The following is an 18923-nucleotide window of genomic DNA, read 5'->3' on the forward strand; positions in this document are numbered from 1 at the left end:
ATCACTGCCTTACGCCACTGACTAAGGCCCGTCATATTAGCCTGCACCTGGGCCCATCGTAACTACGTTACGCCACTGATTCTGCTGAAAGCAGCACGAGCACGGAGTCTGCTTACGTTAGTGCTAGCATTACTGTTAGGACGGAAGCTAGCAGCCAGCTACGTAGAATGAACTTCAAATAGGTAGGAATAATTAATTAATAAAATAATTAATTTTATCGTCTCATCTGGCTGTTTGATAGCCTATTGTAGCGGCTCCATTTAGTCTTGTGGTTGCATATTGTTGTTACTTATTTATGCCTAAAGCTTGATTTATACTTATTGGAAAGTGTCGCTCAGCATATGGTCGCCGACAAAAAAGAGAGGGTCGCTCATGTTGCTGCATTTATGCTTCAGCGAACAGTCTCCTCCGCTAAACGGTCGAGTGACACTCGACATACTGACGTAGGTGGACGAAGCCAACGGTGGCTTTCACACACAACAGCGCGTGCCGTCTATCTAGCCAATCACACTTGCGCGACACTATGTGACGTTGTCAGCGACAGTAAAATTTTCTCTTGCTAGCAGACACTTCCAGGCGACAGTTAAAGGTGTCGACCAAGACGTCATTTCTGTCGCCAGACTAAGCATAAATTGGACTTAAATGTAGCCTATACGCGGGCAGGAGTTCCTGTGCATACTGAGAAATGTAATCCTGCGGGTGCAACTGCTTGCAGGCATCCTGATAACAGACACCTCTGAACTATTACTACTAGTTGTGGCTCTCTGGTTTACTTTTACGATGATCTTGAATGTAGGTATTTTTTATGTCAATGCCTAAGTAGCAAATAAAAGACAGAACTTGGCCTCATCACAGGGAATTTGAGGTATGCTACAGCAGAGTTCTGGACAGAGGTCTTAAGCCCATCAGGCACGTATCAGCAGTCTATTCATTAATGCGCTTGTTTTCAAGCCTTCTAAATGGCATGGCATGGGTGAAAAGTTACAAAAGCATGATAGGTGAGGACACAGAGTGGTTTTACCAGGAAAGGGGTTAGCGGCTCCTCTGAATGTTGGTTCAGCAGATCTATATTGCTCTTGGTTTGGTGAGTAAGGGCAAATATCTTTTAGGACCAATATTATCTCTAATTCAAAGTTATTGCAATGTATGGACATTTTTTCTGTTTACTTTCTTTGCTTCGAGATGTTCTCGAAACAGTGTAGAGTTATTGACATGGTTTCTCCATGACTCCATGCTCTGACATTAATGCATTCATTAATTAAATGAAATTCTGTCATAACATTCAAACGCCCTAACTCCTTCTTGGTGTAAGTCTGGGATGACATTTGTCTCCTCAGAGAGCTAACACACAGTACAGCTCCTGAGACAGAGCTGGGACCCTGCCTCTGCTGGGCATTCTCTTTCAGCACCCCAGGCTGGTCCTCCTGTGAGACCTTCCCTCCGATCCCAACGAGGCCGTGCAAAAACGTTATGGGCGGATGAAAGCCCAGCGTGACAGATCTGTGGGCCGTTTCCATGACAGTGAAGACCTCCAACCAAGCCATTCAGCTTTGTGTGTGTGTGTGTGTGTGTGTGTGTGTGTGTGTGTGTGTGTGTGTGTGTGTGTGTGTGTGTGTGTGTGTGTGTATGTATGAGAGAGTGTGAGTATATTCTTCCTTGCTGGAGAAGACCCGGGTGGTGTCCACGCTGTGCCGCTCAGGAAGCCAAGAGTTAAAAGACACCACAGACAATGGAGAGAGCCTGTAAAAGCAACAATGCGTCTGAGATCTGAGTAGTGTGCGGTGGGCCACATGAGCAATCTCTTAAAAGATGGACAGACTGCCATCGGTGACTTCCTGTCTGCTGCCACTGGATGTCAAGCAGCTGTATGGACACTGCACATCCTGTGCGCGAAGGCCCTCTCCATACCACTGACATTTCATCAGAAGCCTTCTCTGAACTGAGTCAGCGAACAAAAGTACTACGGACTTACTTCTTTGGAAAGGGTGTCTGAGATAGCAGAAAGCTTGACTCAAACTGGAGCGTCAAATCAGATTTAAATTACATTTTGATTTGTGTGTGAGTGTATGGCTGTTGTGTTTGACTAAGATTTGACAAAGGTTTCCAGGAATCTAATGGGGGAGGGTAAATTCACTCATGCACATAGTCATTGAGTTAAAATGTTGCAATACAAAATCATAGACCAACGCACAGTTCATTTCATTCATTCTGAAATAATTGTATTAGTTAAGTTCATAGGTTTATAATGTACATTTGACAACATTTGATAAAACTGCCAACTAATCAAAGTCTTTTATTCTGGTGAGTACTTCAAAAGCTTAGACAATGTAGTCTGCTAATCACATTGGAAGTCCGATAAGCACAACACTGTGCAAGAACGTTATTATTGCTAGTACTTCCTGTGCTAGGCAAGTACACCAATGTTTAACCAAAGATGTTCTGTTAAAAAAAAAAAAACATGACAGTTACCTTCTCCTTGCAGTTTGGGGGTTTTAACCACTACATAGCACATGAATCAGCACAGATTTTGAGGTTACAAGCTGATTTCTGAGGGATGTCCTGTGTTTTCCATATATTTAGAGATGAATTACATTCATGAATTTCGAGTCAGTCAGATGGGAACAAGAATTATATAATTCAATGTATGGGGTCTACACACTCAGCAACAATTTAGTTTCGGATTTAAGATGAATTGAGTGGTCTGTGTGTACGTCATATAACAATGTTCTGAGTAAAGGGTGACAGACTTGCTAACTGAACAGTTCCCAACAATTTGTCTCAGTCAGCAGGCAATATTGAGTGACAGGCAGGTTGAGCCCATAATGCATAAGCCGTGTCTACTGAAAATGTAAATGTGTCACTGGGTATGTATTACGTAAGTGAGCTGGCAATGAAATTGAGAGCGGCATTGAGCTGTGTCCTCATTAGTGTCTGGCCTCATGATAGTCATTTGGAGCCTAATGTTTCTGTCGTTCAATGCTGAATAGAGTCCTTTGAGACCAATTGGGACAATTTAATGGAGCGGCCATTGTACACAGCGCTCAACGTTACACTGTGATGATCTCAAGAAAGACATGCCTCAGACACCCTGGCCGGTCCGCCAGCGAGTCCATTTATAGATATCATCAGAGGTCTGTCATTTCCACTTTATGTCACTCAAAAGGTGATGCAAGCGTATTTAACATAACATTACAAGTTATTGTAATTATCTTTTTAAATTTTGAAAGTCGTCCCCAAACCAGTTACATCTCAGCTTCTTGACTACTGCAGTCACTGTTAGTATTATCATTAATAGTAGTAGTAAACGCAGTAGTACTAATAATGACAGTTAGTGTTGCTTTTGGTTTTAATAGCTTTTACTTTTCTACAGTTTTATTTCCCATGAGGCAAACAACAAACTCTTCTTGTTACAGGTTCCTGGCTCTGTGCATTGATGTTACCCACTCATATGACTTCATGAAGTAATTAGATAAATATGAGCAATTAGGAAAATGAGTCTGTCACACAGTGTTTCATAGGTCACTGGCTTCTCTCCGCACCCCTACTGGAGAACCCAAACTCCTCCCAAACTTTGCTGAAAGAGCAGTTTGGTGCTGCCTTTGGCACTGCTGCTCTGCTACGCTGGGCAGGCTTGTGGACGACGTCCACCTTTGATCCGTTTGCAGAAACCATATGAAAGTAGGGCAGTTTTAAAAGCTTCCTATTGTTCAGGTCAGTGACACATATGTAAGGGCAGAAAAACCCCGATCCCCATCTTGAAATCTGTCATCTCATAAAAGTTCCATGTAGGCATAGACCGTGAAACACATCTGAAGAAGGGGGTTGTGGGGGGGGGCAAATAATTTAAACCCACCCAACCACTAAATACATGAACAAAGGTATTTATTTATATAAATATATATATATATATATGTATATATATGCATGACGGGGTTGTAAACTAACTTTGTAGGTCTCCAGCCATTCTAACTTGAACAGCTCATCTTAGCTTGGGCCACAGCTGAGGAGAACAGGGAGCCTGCCAACCTCCAGGGTAATTCGCTGGGCAGGGCATGGCAGAGCAGCGCAGCACAGCGCAAGACTCAGTCTGGAAGCAGGACGAACGCAGTCATCTCAGGGCTAAACCAACAAAACAGACGAATACGTCTTCTCTAACTCTTTGATTTGCATCAAAGCTAAAAATATTTAAGGAATGCACAATGAATGCTTTCAAGCAGTGACTTATTTTACCTTTATTTTTGGGTAAATTCTGGCATCACACGGGCATGCCAAAAGTAACCCTGGCCCCTGAGGATCCCATCTGCAACCTCATGACTGTGGTCTGTGCATCACATTATCTCATTTCAACATTCTTCCGCACATTACTCCCCTCTCACCCCTTTTAGGTAGCCAGACCAACTGAAAACACTGCTAGCACCTGCTAGAGTGTGTGTAGCTTTGTTTATTATGACATGCGTCAACTGATACAGATGTACATACATACAAGTGCCAGTGGACTAATTGGTTTTAAATTAAACATTTGGAGTTGGTAAATCACAACTATGACAAAGGTTATCACTAGGAGAGTACAACAGGAAGTTTTTGATAGAGACACCACTGACAGTGTTCTTTGTCAGCTTCAACAGAAACACGAATATGCAGGCACCTCTGAAACATTTCTCAAATGTGATTACGTGCTAAATTGCTCAGATTCTTAGAAAGAATTCCTGCACATTCATGTATGTGAATATCCTTCCACTGTAGCATTATTTAAACAGCGGTTGCATTTGGTTAAGTGAGTGGCTTGTGGTTTCAGCTAATCATAAATTCATATCATGTAGAATGATAAACAAACAATATTTAGTTCAGTTAGTAGTTTGGTAGAACTTCCCATCATTACCAGTGACATTTTTGACAGAAGCACTTAAACTTGACACTGCTTTTTACTGTGACTACAGAAGCACATTAGACATATATCTCATCCATATATTATATTTTCACCATTTACCATAGCATTAATGTACATACCGGTAGTTAAACTTGTATTTTTTTTTTATATAGGTATATATATATATAATTGGAGATTTAGATTTGTATTTATAAACCTTCAAACTAATGTAATACAACTCTATTTGCCCACAAGGATGCTAGGCAGATGTCTTTCCAGATATGTTTTAACAATGGTTTTTTGTCTTCCCTTTGAAGGACGTAGCAAGGATGCAGTGATCAAAGGGAACAATAAGAGCCATGTTAATCATTTCTATGACAGCCCCGCCTAATTGGCAACAACTATAAGGCACCTGAATAGCACAACCTTTTAACTTGGTGTCCTCAAAACATCTATTAGTTCTATTCATCAGGGTTTACTATCTCACACAGTTTACATGTATTACCTCCTTCATCTCACAGTTTAGATTATACACATCTTCTCAGTTTATGCAATATGTCTATGAGTGTCCAAGTCATTATTGTGTGTTTCTTTATCTGTAATCCTCCCAAAAGGTCATGGGTAATGGAACACCGTATATCTCGGGGTTGGTATGAATGGTATTTTATGACCCGTCATTGTCTTATGATGGAAGAGGAGTAAATCATTGCCAAAGAGTAGTTAAGGCACAGTTACCCAAAAATGACTGGATACACTGCTCTGATAAAAAGGTGAACGTTATGATTTAATAATGTTTTGGAAACTATGGAATTATGTACTAAAACTGGCAAGCTATGTCGTGCTGTTTCTGTGGCTTTTTTTTTACATCTCCGCAGGGTGTTTTAACCCAAACCACAGACCTACATACTGCATAGCCTGGACAGCTAGTGGGAATGATAGGTGTGTATATCTGTCTTTTACATGACTATATTCCATTCAAACTCATGTGAAGAATTGCTCATAAAAATATCTCAAAAAGTGGCAAATTGTTGTACGGTGCTGCTTTAAATGCATAGTTATGATTTACGTTAATTATTGATAGCCATTGATTTTCTTTTTTCTTTAAGTTAAATCGCCACTTAAAGTTGGTCTCAATTAATCTCAGTAAAAACATAGCATGACTGATACAGCATCACCAATAGTCGCTTCTTTAGTCTATTTTTTTCTCTTCAAGCACCGAGGACAACAGACTCTACTCATTTTTGCTTATCAGGGAAACTGCATTATTTCACGAAAGTGACGGCCTTGACAGGAATGTTAGCTGGAATCCATACATGAATCAGTGACTCGTGGGTGCTTGAATGTGACATCAGGGAGGATTTGTATTAAATCTTTACTGTACAGACACATCAGTTTTACCAGAACTAGAACTGATGTTCAGTATCACTCCTACAGTCACACTTTTGACCTTTTACTAAGAAATGCAACAAAATGTAAACTCTTACTTTTTTTTTTTTTGTGGTTTAAATTTTTTTTTTTTAAACTACCACATTGACACACTGTCACAAATTTCAGAAGGAAGGAAGAGAGAATGTATGGGTTTGGGGTAGGAGTGTGTGTGTGTGTGTGTGAGTATGTGTGTGTGTGTGAGTATGTGTGTGCGGACTTGTGTGTGTGTGCAAGAGAGAAAAAGAGAGAGAGAAACTGAGTGAGTGAGAGAGAGACAGAATAGGAGGGAGGAAGGGAGAGAATTTGTGAGAGAGAGGAAAGGCCTTCAGGATTTCTTATTAATTCTGCATGCCCTTCCCTCTTCTAGGCTGAACCCGCCTCCCCACCATTATCAGCCACAGGCCTATAAAAGGAGGCCTTTTAGCGTGATGTTGTTAGTAGTCAGCCTCTCTGAGGTGATCAGACAGACACACACACACACACAGACAGGCACTGCTACCGACGGGCTCCCTCCACCCTCCCCCTGCAGCCATGAAGAGCGAGATCAAGAGCAAGGCGTTCTGGAGGGCCGTGCTGGCCGAGCTGCTGGGCATGACCCTCTTCATCTTCCTCAGCATCACCGCCGCCATCGGCAACGAGCATCTGGACGAGGTGAAGACGTCGCTGGCCTTCGGCCTGGCCATCGCCACGCTGGCCCAGAGCCTGGGCCACATCAGCGGCGCCCACTTGAACCCGGCTGTCACCCTGGGCATGCTGGCCAGCTGCCAGATCAGCGTGCTGCGCGCCGTCATGTACATTGTGGCACAGATGCTGGGAGCCACTGTGGCCAGCGGGATCATCTACGGAGTGAGGCCCGCGGGCAACGACAAGCTGGGACTCAATGGCGTGAGTTAACAACCCCCCTCCATACACACACACATGCACACACACAGGCACACAAAGACACACAGACACACACACACACACACACACCCACCCAAACTTTCTCCTATTCTTCCCATTATCTCACTGGTCACATTCACATGGAGATTCTGATGTGGAGCACGCCTCTGTCTGGGCTTTGTAACCGAAATAACAGACTCTGTGCTGTGCACTGTGTACATGTGTGTGCTGAACTGCAGTTTATGACCTGATGAGAGACACCTTGTTTTTGAGGGCACTGCAAGTGTGTGTGTATGTGGGTGTGTGTGCGTGTTTGTGTGTGTGTGTGTGTGTGAGTGAGTGTGTGTGTGTGTGGTTATGTGTGTGTGTGTGTGTGGTTATGTGTGAGTGTGTGTGTGTAGTTATGTGGGTGTGAGTGTGTGTGTGTGTGGTTGTGTGTGCTAAGAGTCCCAAAAGCTGATAATAAGTTATCTGCTGAGCTCAGTGAAAGCGTCTTCCTCCCTGATTAAGGTTCCCTCACACTAAGTCAAACGAGGGTAATAAACACACTCCAGCATTGGGTGACGCGTGTCTCTGTCAAGAAAATATATCTTCATAGAGAAAGAGGGGAGTCACTTAAGTTAATTGTAGTGATGCAGCTAGACCATTTTAAATGTGCTTGTTGCTAGCGACAGCATCATGTGCTATTGTTTAAACTCATTCCTGTTGATGTACTTGCTGGCCTCCTTCTTTCTGTGTTTTGCTCTTAAACCATCCAAACATGTTCTACTACCATGTGGCGTTCATCTTGACATGTAATTATGTAAATCATTATGAACTAACCCATGCTTAATTGTTAATTCAACGTGTCTTTGTTATAGCTTGGATTTTTAGCTTCACTCATTTATCTATATTTGGCCCCGATCTTGAAAACACTTTTTTGTCTGTCCCTTCCTAAAACTAGAGCAAAAAAAAGAATGAATTTGCATATCAGACACCCTTAATGGCTGCATTCTTGTGTCCCCTTTGTCAGTACCAGGTTGTGCCAGACCTTGTTTGATGAGAAAAAGGGCAATTATGAAAATCCATTCATCCATCTGATGCAATTTGACAAACTGTTTTTGTCTACTGTTTTTTTCCCTCCTCCTTTCATTCTCTCCCTCTCTCTCTCTCTCTTTCTCTTCCTCCTCCATGCAGCTCGCTGATGATGTGTCCCCAAGTCAAGGTATTGGCATCGAACTGCTGGCCACCTTCCAGCTCGTCCTGTGTGTCATAGCAACCACAGATAAAAGGCGGAGGGATGTGACAGGTTCCGCCCCCTTGGCCATTGGTCTCTCCGTTGCTCTGGGCCACTTGACAGCCGTGAGTAATTCATAGCGGAACCATCGACACTTCCCCACGCACACATGCACGCGCGCGCGCGAGCGTGTGTGTGTGTGTGTGTGTGTGTGTGTGTGTGTGTGTGTGTGTGTGTGTGTGTGTGTGTGTGTGTGTGTGTGTGTGTGAGAGACTGAGCAAACAACCGTATTTTTTTCCAAAAGTGCTACTGTTGTTCTTGTGTGAATAGTGGCCGTTTGCGAGGGGTGTTTTTATATCACTCGCACCCTTGCATGCAGTGTAGAGTGTGTTTTATATTCCCATGAGGTAACTCCGTGGCTGTGCTGAAAAGAAACCTGTGATGTGCCTGTAATGCTGCAGTGAGACACTCAAAGACCACTCCCTCTGTTCCCTCACTCCTTCCAGATAAGCTTCACTGGGTGTGGCATCAACCCTGCACGCTCCTTTGGGCCTGCTGTCATTCTGGGCAAGTTCACCAACCACTGGGTAAGCCTAAGAACCGCACCGTATGGATTTGAGTGTCAAGAAAACTGTCAGGTATTCCCTGAGATGACCGAACACGAACAGTGCAGCCTTTGATTTAATGCCGTGCTCATGATTAATTCGAACTTAAAGAGACAGTCCGGTTCTAGAGGTTTGAGAGGTTCTACGTTCTCCATCTCTGACTGCGGCGATCTCACGCTCGTGCTTTTTGTTTACAGGTGTACTGGGTCGGGCCCATGTGTGGAGGCGTGGCTGCTGCTCTTGTGTATGACTTCCTGCTCTATCCTAAAATGGATGACTTCCCTGAACGCATGAAGGTGCTCGTCAGCGGACCCGCCAGAGAATACGATGTCAATGGAGCAGAAGACACCACGGGTGTCGAGATGTCGTCAAAGTGAAAGCTTGCCAACCCCTCCATTTAGTGTACAGTCTGTCCAAGTGACCGTCCTTACATGTGAAGATTATTTTTATGTCTGGAAAATGTCTACTTTTATAAAAACCCATCTGAAAAATAATTCTGTTTAGTCCGGGAGAAATATTCACACTACATTCACATACTCTTGTTTGTCTGGAAATTGTTAACAGCCTTTCAAATTGTGTAAGATAACTTTTTATTGTTTCAATCAATGGGTTCCACCATCAGTATTCTAGATGTAGAATCACATATATTTGTAAACTATTTTCAATGTAAATGTGTATTGTATCATTTTATATTTGTACTCTGTGTGCACTATGACACTGTGTCTTCACTTTTGTAAGTAAATGAGAATACATATGCTGGATATGTCACAGCTACATGTCTTCCACTTGTTATTGAAAAAATATTTCCCGTTGTTACTGAAAATAAAAGTGTTCTCTGACAAAATTCTCAGACTGAATAGATTTTTAGGCTAAATGATTTGATGCTATAGTTCGGCCAGACATTTTGTCTGACCCGTCACAAAGGGCTGTTTGAAGTGGCTCAATGCCTCCCATTTCCCATACTCTCTCTTTGTTAAAAACCATTTGCGTAAAAGGGATTTGCTTTTGTTGTGTTGTTTAAGTAGTAAATTTACTCTTGAACTGAGTGTCAGTGGAATGGAATGCCCTCATGGCTCTATGACTGCTGGAGATGCAGAAGCATCATGCCACTCCTTGTCCTGCTCAGTAGCCTTATACTCAAGAGTTGTCATTTTGTGAATATCATGACATCTCTCACACTCTCTCATATAAAAACAACAGTATCATCGCATCTCTCACACTCTCATATAAAAACAACAGGCACCTGAGAATCTTGAGTGGTGTAGTGGTCAGTAGAATTGTGTAGACCTGCTCTGGGTAGCTGCAACGGAACTGCAAAACAGTAAGACAAAAGCAAATGAAAAGGATGTGAAGTGCACTCAGCTGACCATGTACCTTATCACACATTGCTGGTGGTGAGGTTATATTTATGTTGGAAGGTTTTCAACCCAAACAGTTATAGCATGTTGTTTTTTCATCAGTTTGGCTACTGCCATCTGGTGGTCTAAATGCATGGACTCGTCCCTGTAATGCCTGTTTCTTACTTTTACAGATGAAATGATGAACAGACCATACACTTGGTGATGAGGCACAGTTGGCAGCATTGGTTCCTTGTTCGTTTCAAAGAGCTGAGTGTAAAAATTGGATATTTGGAATTAGAAAGACAGATGATACTTCCATCGACCTCCTCATAGTCCTGCGATAAAAAAGCATGCAATAAAACATGGCAGTTTCCCCAGCTAGTGCTGAGAAAGTAGTATGCCCAATTTAATAAGCTGACCTTCAGTTATGTTGTAGAAAAACAAAGGCCATCTGGACTCTCTAACCACAGATATAAAAGCACAGCTATCTGCCTTAAATATTTCCCAGGTGAAATATTTGCTGCTGAAATAATAGTTTTGTATTCCGTGTATTTGTTCAAACATATTTTGTGGTGAAAATAATGTCTATACTCTGAATTCTCTGATGACTTTTTGTTTTTGTCTTCTGTGTAGAGGTAAAGAAAATGATATACGGGCCTTTTATCTCTCTTTTTCTTTTTGGCCTGAGGGCTTAACATCACAATGCGAGAAACAGAACAGATACAGCAAAACTATACCAAACTACTCAAACCATAATATGTTTTTTCACAGTGGGAGGTTGGGAGTCAACCTCCATCATGAATACATTTAGAGTTGAGGGTTCACCCTAAGCCAAATGTCTACGCCCACTGAACAGCACTCTTAAAGCTATTCCCATTAGACCCCGCATACGAGTAGCTTCAATCTACTGTAAAGTCTTTCAGCAAATGGTATGAAGACTACTGTGACCTTTGACCCCTATGACCTGCGATAAAGCTTGGTCAGAGTATCTGACCCTGCTTGTCATAGCAGCACAGCCTCTTTATTTTTAGACACAAACCAGGAAACTGTTGAAAATGCCTGAAGTACATTGTGTGGCTCTGTGGCCACTGGCCAGCCTCTGAAAATGTCCAGGGTGGAAATACCACAGAAAGGCCCTCACATTAAAGATTCAACAAAATACTTCCATTGTGTCAACGCCAAAATATTAATGCTTCCCATGGGAAAAAAGGCGTATTTCTGATATTCGTTTATTATTTATTTTGCAATACACAGCGTACCGATCTCCCCAGTGGAAGCTTGAATATCTGTTAGTGTACACATTTTCAAAAACAGCGTACTGGTCACACCCTCACCCCTAACGTGCTACTCAGACATCTGGAATCAACAGATGGACAATAAGACCTATTCACAGACGTTCCACACCCATCGCGTCTCCGTAGTACATATATGATTACTGTTAAGTGCCATAGACTGAATCCAATCATACACTGACAAGGTGGAGGACAGGTCATTTATTGTTTACACCAATGTCAGATGTCCCTGGAGGCCAGGCAGTGAATGCGTCAGGCACGCGTTTCCCAGCGCTCACACAGGGACTGGGGCAGATACAATCTGTACCGGTGGCTGATTGCTGTGTTCCTGGCATTCTGTGCGCTCTAATCAGGATCTCTGTGTCACCTGATTGCTCAGGACTGTTACCATGGTGTGTGTGTGTGTGTGTGTTGCACTGTGTTTACTGACAGCATGCTACTGACAGACTCCAGGATTCCAACATGACTTAACCGCTACTACAGTTTCTGAAAGGAAGTAAAGAAAATGTCTATGTTAATTCATAAAACTGAAATGTACTACCAGTTGCACTAAGAGATCAGGTGCAACTGATTTGTGGCTAATGCTGCTGATTGGCTTGTGAGACCAGCTGTACCTGGCTGCACCTTTAATGAGATAATCAGTGCAGCGCCCCAGAAGAAAGATTCAAATATGTCAGCTAAGATCATCTAGTCACTGACTTATCTGTTTTCTGCTTCATCCATGTCTCTTCCCGTTTCCATTTCGAGCCTGTTTTAAAGGACCTGATAGACCATGTTGAGCGAGGTGAAAACCTTGGCATTCTGGCGTGCTGTCCTGGCAGAGCTCATAGGAATGGTCCTCTTCATATTCATTGGCATTGCAGCAGCCATTGGAAACAAGAACAATGATGGCCCTGACCAGGAGATCAAGGTAGCGCTGGCGTTTGGGTTGGCCATTGCCACCCTTGCCCAGAGTCTGGGGCATGTCAGTGGAGCACACTTCAATCCTGCTGTCACACTGGGCCTGCTGGTCAGCTGCCAGATCAGTGTGCTCCGGGCTGTGCTGTACATCCTCGCTCAGATGCTGGGGGCTGTCATAGCCAGTGGCATTATTCTAGGAGTGAGGCCGGAAAGCATAAAAGCTCTAGGTTTGAACCAGGTATGCAAGGAGTCTAGACAAATGTTGTTTGTTTGGTTGTTTCTGTCAAAGAATTTGATGCAGAACTATGTGTCTAAAACCCAGAGTATAGGCATGTATCTGGGGGTCAGGTTAACTTTTATAGACAACAGTCATGCCCTGGTTAATCTGTCCTGGTTGATTGGTGTCTTGCAGAAGACTGTACAGCTGGACAAGCTATGTTGTCACTTCAGCTGTGTGTGTTAACTTCATCTCATAGAAGTGGTTTAACACAATATGGTACATCTGTATTAATGTTGAATGAATACAAGTTGAGTGGGGAAATAGCCACTGAAGCTCATGTTATTCCATGTAGGTCTATTTATGTACCCTTTTTAAGTAGTTAAGGATGTCAAAGAGCGTGGTTGGCTTGTTCTTCATACAAATAAAAAAACCTTAAATTATAACACAGTGATGTGAAAGTGCCTCAATTAGTGTGTGTGTGTGTGTGTGTGTGTGTATATATATATATATATATATATATATATATATATATATGATTGATCGTAGAATGTGGTCTAAAAGTGTGGTTGGCAGTTTTTTTTATATATTAATTGTAGAAGGTTTGTCTGACAAGCCCTTTTGTTTCTGTTTTTTTTCCCTTTCTGAACACCTAGCTGAATGGAGTCAGCACTGCACAGGGCTTTGGCATAGAGTTTCTGCTCACTCTTCAGCTTGTCCTGTGCGTCATTGCCACCACAGATAAAAGACGACGTGATGTTAGCGGTTCAGCACCACTGGCCGTCGGGCTCTCTGTGGGCCTTGGACACCTAGGAGGCGTGAGTGCACGCTGCTCTGACCATTAACAAGAGCGCTGTAAAACCAGGGCTTTGTTGACCCTATACAGATTCAGCAAATGTGCAATTCTGTTGGAATGGTACAGGTTAAAATGTCAGTTCCTACCATTCAAAATGAACTGAATGCCCTCTGTTTATAGGGTTCTGTGCATTCCTTTCATTACAGTTAAGTTATACAGGGTGTGGCATTAACCCTGCTCGTTCATTCGGGCCAGCAGTCATACTGAAGACTTTTGAGAACCACTGGGTGAGTTTGCTTGAGAGTGACTGCGCGCGTGTTTGTGTGCGCCCACGTGTGCCTATGTGTTGTCCCCTGTAATTGTAATCTTCAAAGAAAGCACTCTCTAGAATTTGAAGAGGCATTCCCTCACCCCCAAACAGACTGACTACTATCAAAGACCCACCTATGTGTGTGTGTGTGCAAAAATGACATTTAAAAAAACTTTTGTTTTCAGGTATACTGGGTTGGTCCTATGAGCGGGGGAGTCATGGCTGCCCTCATCTACCACCTGCTTCTGTCCCCTATACCGGGTGACCTCCCCCAGAGGCTCAAGGTTTTATGCCATGGTCATTATCAAAATGAGCGACAACCTCTGCTGGGTGGTGCTGAAGGAGACCAGTGGACCAAGTAGTAAATGTTGCATGTTTAAGGAGCCCATTTTCTGTGAACATGCCAATAAAATATCAAGATAAATGGCAAAGGCTTACATGGCTTTTTTATGTGTATCTAATTACAACATTTGTCATGATGATGGAGAGATTTATTTGGGGCAGGGCTGCATTTGCCTTTGCATTCCAGAGCTCAACAAGCTGAATGTGAAGCTTGGCATGTTCGTCAAGAAATGTGTCTACAGCCTTATGAGATTTGTAAAATAATATACAAAACTTCTTTCTTGTATTTGGCCTTGGCCAGTAGGATGGTTCCGTTTTGTCTGACTAGTCAAGTACACATGCTCAGTGTAGCCACAGCCTTTCACAGTTTGTGGGTGTAAAAGCTGAGGGGTGCCACTGTCAGCAGTGCTATAGATGTCTGTTCATCCAGTGCGGGCTTTTGTTTTTTGAACTCGCTTAGAAGAAGCTACAACAGCCTGGCCATGGCAAGCGAGGTGAAAAGCTGGTCATTTTGGAGGGCTGTGTTGGCAGAGCTAATAGGAATGCTCCTCTTCATATTCATTGGCATTGCAGCAGCCATTGGAAACAAGAACAATGATGGCCCTGACCAGGAGGTCAAGGTAGCGCTGGCGTTTGGGTTGGCCATTGCCACCCTTGCCCAGAGTCTGGGGCATGTTAGTGGAGCACACTTCAATCCTGCTGTCACACTGGGCCTGCTGGTCAGCTGCCAGATCAGTGCGCTGCGGGCTGTGCTGTACATCCTTGCTCAGCTGGTGGGGGCTGTCTTAGCCAGTGCCCTCATGTATGGACTCCGACCTGATTACAGTGTTTCTTTAGGACTGAACCGGGTGAGTGGCAACTATAGACATCTACATCCACATTCCATCATTCACATTGTTGCCTGGCAGCTTGTGAATACATAATCTCATCCCTGACTTTGTCAAGATTTAATGATCTTGGATGTATCGCTTCATTAGGGTCTTTTAAATACAATTGTTCCTTTTCTCATCTTTTCCCCCACAGTTGGCACCTGGAGTAACTGCCGCCCAAGGGTTTGGTATTGAGCTCCTAGGCACCTTCCAGCTGGTGCTGTGTGTGTTGGCCACCACCGACTCAAGGCGCAGTGACGTGAACGGCTCGGCTCCTCTTGCAATAGGTCTCTCAGTGGGTCTGGCTCACTTCGCTATTGTGAGTACACCCCATCTAATAACTCATGACCTACGCATTAGTAGTTATTTTCTATCTTGTAGAGAATGAGGAGTATGCAGTTTGGTGTCTGTCAACTCTCATTTCACTTGTGGGTTGAGAGTAACAGAACAGAAAAACTATGACCGTGAAGACCAACTTAGTTCAAATCAAATTTGGCATAGCACAAAGGTTAAGGCCCTGTTTTTTGTTAGGGTTAACAAAATGGTGCATTGCAAAAACATCATACATTCAGTTAAACTGACTTGAATGAGGGGGCCACGATCAAAAGTAGATAGTGCCCAGAAATAGTGTCAAAAGCAAGGTCAAAGAGGACCACTTTGAGCGGGGTCACATTTTAGCCCATCAGGTCATGTGAGGGAGTGGGTGTTGAAAAGAGATAGGATGGAGAAAACCGATAGAGGGTTGTAAAAATGGTGAAAAAGGTCTGAGATGTTAAAGGGAGGCAAAGGAACAGAGGACAATTAGTTTGTTCTGTGCTTATAAAAGAACATGGACTACCACAACTACCTGATAAAATGAACATATCAGCAATCCGTCTGCTCATCGTCTGTTAAGATGGTGAACTAAGTTTATTTTGCAATTTAAAATGCACACATCAATAATCATTCTGTTCACTATCCATCTGTTAAGATTGTTAGCCAAGTTTATATGTCTGATTGTGCTGATATACAGCTCCTAAAAGTCTTTTGAAGATTCCCATGCACTTAACCATTAACTCTCTTTCCACAGATCAGCTACACTGGGTGTGGTATTAATCCTGCCCGTTCTTTTGGGCCCGCAGTCATTCTGGAGTCATTTGAAAACCACTGGGTGCGTACGTTAGGGTGTGAATTTGTGAATACAATGTGCGTTTGTTTTATTTAATGGATTCGTTTAAAATGTGGTTTTACTCGAGTCAAATGAATGAAATTAGCAGCTTTGTTGAACAATATACAGCAACAATTCCTAAAATGTACATCCAGACATTCTTTTTACTTAATTTTTTTGAATCTATCATTTGTGTGATGTAGGTGTACTGGATTGGCCCTATATGTGGAGGGGTTGCTGCTGCTCTGGCCTACGATTACCTGCTATACCCAAGGCGAGAGAACCTCTCAACACGGTGGAGCATGCTGACCCATGGAGCGGATTCTGGGTCTTCTCAGCAGCTTGCCGGAGCAGAGGAGACTGAGACCAGCCAGTGGCCCAGGCACTAATGAGGCGGCTTCATTGTCTCTGTGTGGATGAGGTTGTATGCTGTGGTGTGAATCCTTAATTAAGATGATGGCTGCCTGCACTCGTTAGGTTCAAAACTGGATCAAATTATCCCCTTTTTGGTGTCTAGTCTTTATGTCCATATGCTGTATTTTTCTCATTGTGGTGCTTCATGATTTTTTTTTTAGGTTGTTCAATAGCTGGTTTTCCATCCAACTCATTTGCATATTGTACATGCATTCATGAAAGTTCGGCTAAAGACAATGCAAGTCTGCGTATTTCCATCAGCTCTGTTATGCAAATAAAGGGAAGAGTTGTGAACAGTGGTGGGACCAAATTGTAAGGTTGTCAGCAAATTTATGTGAATAAATCCATTTCCAGCAAACTTAGTTTCATTATACCCTAGGTGAATCGGATGTAAATACACCGCCTTCGACTTAGAAGATTTTCCAGATATCCCATTTCCACTCAGAATTTCTTATTGGAATGGTCAAAACCCGTATAAGAAAGTTGGATGGAAACCCAGCTAATGTTGTCTTAAATATTCATATAAAACATTCTGTATAATAGATTTGTATTGAAATGATATAATTATATATATATATTTCATTATAAGACCTGTTCAATGATTTTGTTATCGGTTTTTTTTATATCCTAATGGCATGATTTTAAGAAGTTTTTGTAAAATTATTCTGCATGTAGTGTTATCTGTAAACTGTTATCCAGAGGTGTTTGAGTTTCCTTAAAACAACAGTAAAAATGTGTTTTCCACATCAAATGAATGCCGTCTCAAATATCATGCTGTCTGCAACCTTCTTTTAAAAATGGAACTTCCTCCATTATTTATTGAGTGACATATTATTCAACAAAGCTGGGAGGCCTCCAAAGCCTTCTCACGACCCCACTGCAGGGGGCCCAGAAGGTAAAGACATGATTCAATGCATGGGTAGATGTACGTGCGTAACCAGAAGTGTACCTGCTGACAAAACGGAGCTTTAATTTCCTTGCTGGCACCTTCACACTTCATTGTATAGAGGACATGGGCTGCCTCACGTAGTCTTAAATGTATATTTAATGGCCCCCCACCCTGTGTAACTCACTTGATTGCTGAAGAACTACGCTTCATAATGTAACTTAGAAAAAGATACCGTGAGCGGACATAGCATCAATCCACTGGTTGTTCTTGGCTGAACTTTTAGGTAATGGAAGGAAACGTCATTGTTGGAAAGGGCTCCTACCTGCTTGCAGCAGGTTTGACTTCTATAAATCTTTTGCTTTTAAAAAGGAAATTTGTGTGTGTGTGGTCTTTTTAATGAATTTAGTTAATTTTATTTTTTTTCACAATTAACCACACATCATATATGGTGGTTCACAGGTCTCAAAGCCCTGACTTTACATACACATATCTTTTCAAAGCCATTTGTTTCAACGATCATCGAGGATGTATTAAAACAAATGATTGGTTGACTAGATGCTGCTTATGTTCACTAAGGTGCAAAAGGAAAAACAGGCCAATTTCCCCCTCTCTTTGTTTTCCACAGAATCTGTCAGTGAAAAATGACCAGTTCCTTTCCGTTGTGTTTCATGTGTCAACACGTCTCAGCCGCTTGAACCTCAGATGCACATAAACACATGGACAGAGCTGTCAATAACAGCATCCTCCTGTGTCAATTCCACGAAACCTTCGCTTCCCCCTGTGTCCCTCAAGATCCTCACATTGTCATTTTGTGCTGCATGTTTGTTTTGATGTCGCCCTCTGTTACTAGCCACTTATCTTCTCATCTCCCCTTATTTTCACACCTCCTGCCCTTGGTCCCTTCAGTCAAGCACACTTTTGAAGCCTCCTCATTTCCTATCCACCCATTCTGTTCATGCATCAGCTGCCGTCATCAACTGTGGTTTGAAATGGGAACATCAATGAGGGGCTCTTTTGAAACCCCAAAATGTTTGTGTGCACTGGATTTGGGTGTAGACTCCGTGCTTTAAATGGACAGAAACTGTTTTTCTATCCATTCGGCTGTTGTTTTGAAAAAAGGATATGGTGGGGTGGTTGGCAGGAGATGGCGGGGCTAATGGAGGGCCGTGTGGAGACGAGCCGGTGAAGGAAGAGAGAGGTTGCGCGCTGAGGAGGACGGAGGAGTTACTCCCGCACATTCCCTGTGTTGACAGATGGCAGAGTCTTCTCAGGGATGGTCAACGGGACTTCACACATCCACACTCCCCTGTCTGTTCTGCATCAGCTCTTGGCAGCAGGGGTCAAAGTCTCCTAATAGTAGCACAGAGGCAATAGACGGTTGCTCAGGCACAGTGAGTGGGTCCTGTGCA

General features: G+C 42.9%; 3 protein-coding genes across 3 annotated transcripts; all 3 read left to right on the plus strand.

The window, feature by feature from the left end:
- The first annotated feature begins 6717 nt into the window (after nt 1-6717).
- Nucleotides 6718-9501, plus strand: LOC105900625 (aquaporin FA-CHIP-like). Its single transcript, XM_012827969.3, has 4 exons — nt 6718-7180; nt 8354-8518; nt 8900-8980; nt 9196-9501. The coding sequence occupies exons 1-4, from the start codon at nt 6827-6829 to the stop codon at nt 9373-9375; spliced, it is 780 nt and encodes a 259-aa protein (XP_012683423.2). The 5' UTR covers nt 6718-6826; the 3' UTR covers nt 9376-9501.
- A 2773-nt stretch (nt 9502-12274) lies between these two features.
- On the plus strand, nt 12275-14284 carry LOC105900624 (aquaporin-1-like). The gene is made up of 4 exons (XM_012827968.2): nt 12275-12768; nt 13404-13565; nt 13750-13830; nt 14039-14284. Exons 1-4 carry the CDS (start codon nt 12403-12405, stop codon nt 14213-14215), a joined length of 786 nt encoding a protein of 261 aa, XP_012683422.2. The 5' UTR covers nt 12275-12402; the 3' UTR covers nt 14216-14284.
- Nucleotides 14285-14355: 71 nt separating this feature from the next.
- Nucleotides 14356-17880, plus strand: LOC105900500 (aquaporin-1-like). Its single transcript, XM_012827817.3, has 4 exons — nt 14356-15043; nt 15219-15383; nt 16134-16214; nt 16415-17880. Exons 1-4 carry the CDS (start codon nt 14678-14680, stop codon nt 16598-16600), a joined length of 798 nt encoding a protein of 265 aa, XP_012683271.1. The 5' UTR covers nt 14356-14677; the 3' UTR covers nt 16601-17880.
- The last annotated feature ends 1043 nt before the right edge of the window (nt 17881-18923 follow it).

Source organism: Clupea harengus, chromosome 25 (assembly GCF_900700415.2).
Source record: "Clupea harengus chromosome 25, Ch_v2.0.2, whole genome shotgun sequence".
NCBI classification, from domain to species: Eukaryota; Metazoa; Chordata; class Actinopteri; order Clupeiformes; family Clupeidae; genus Clupea; species Clupea harengus.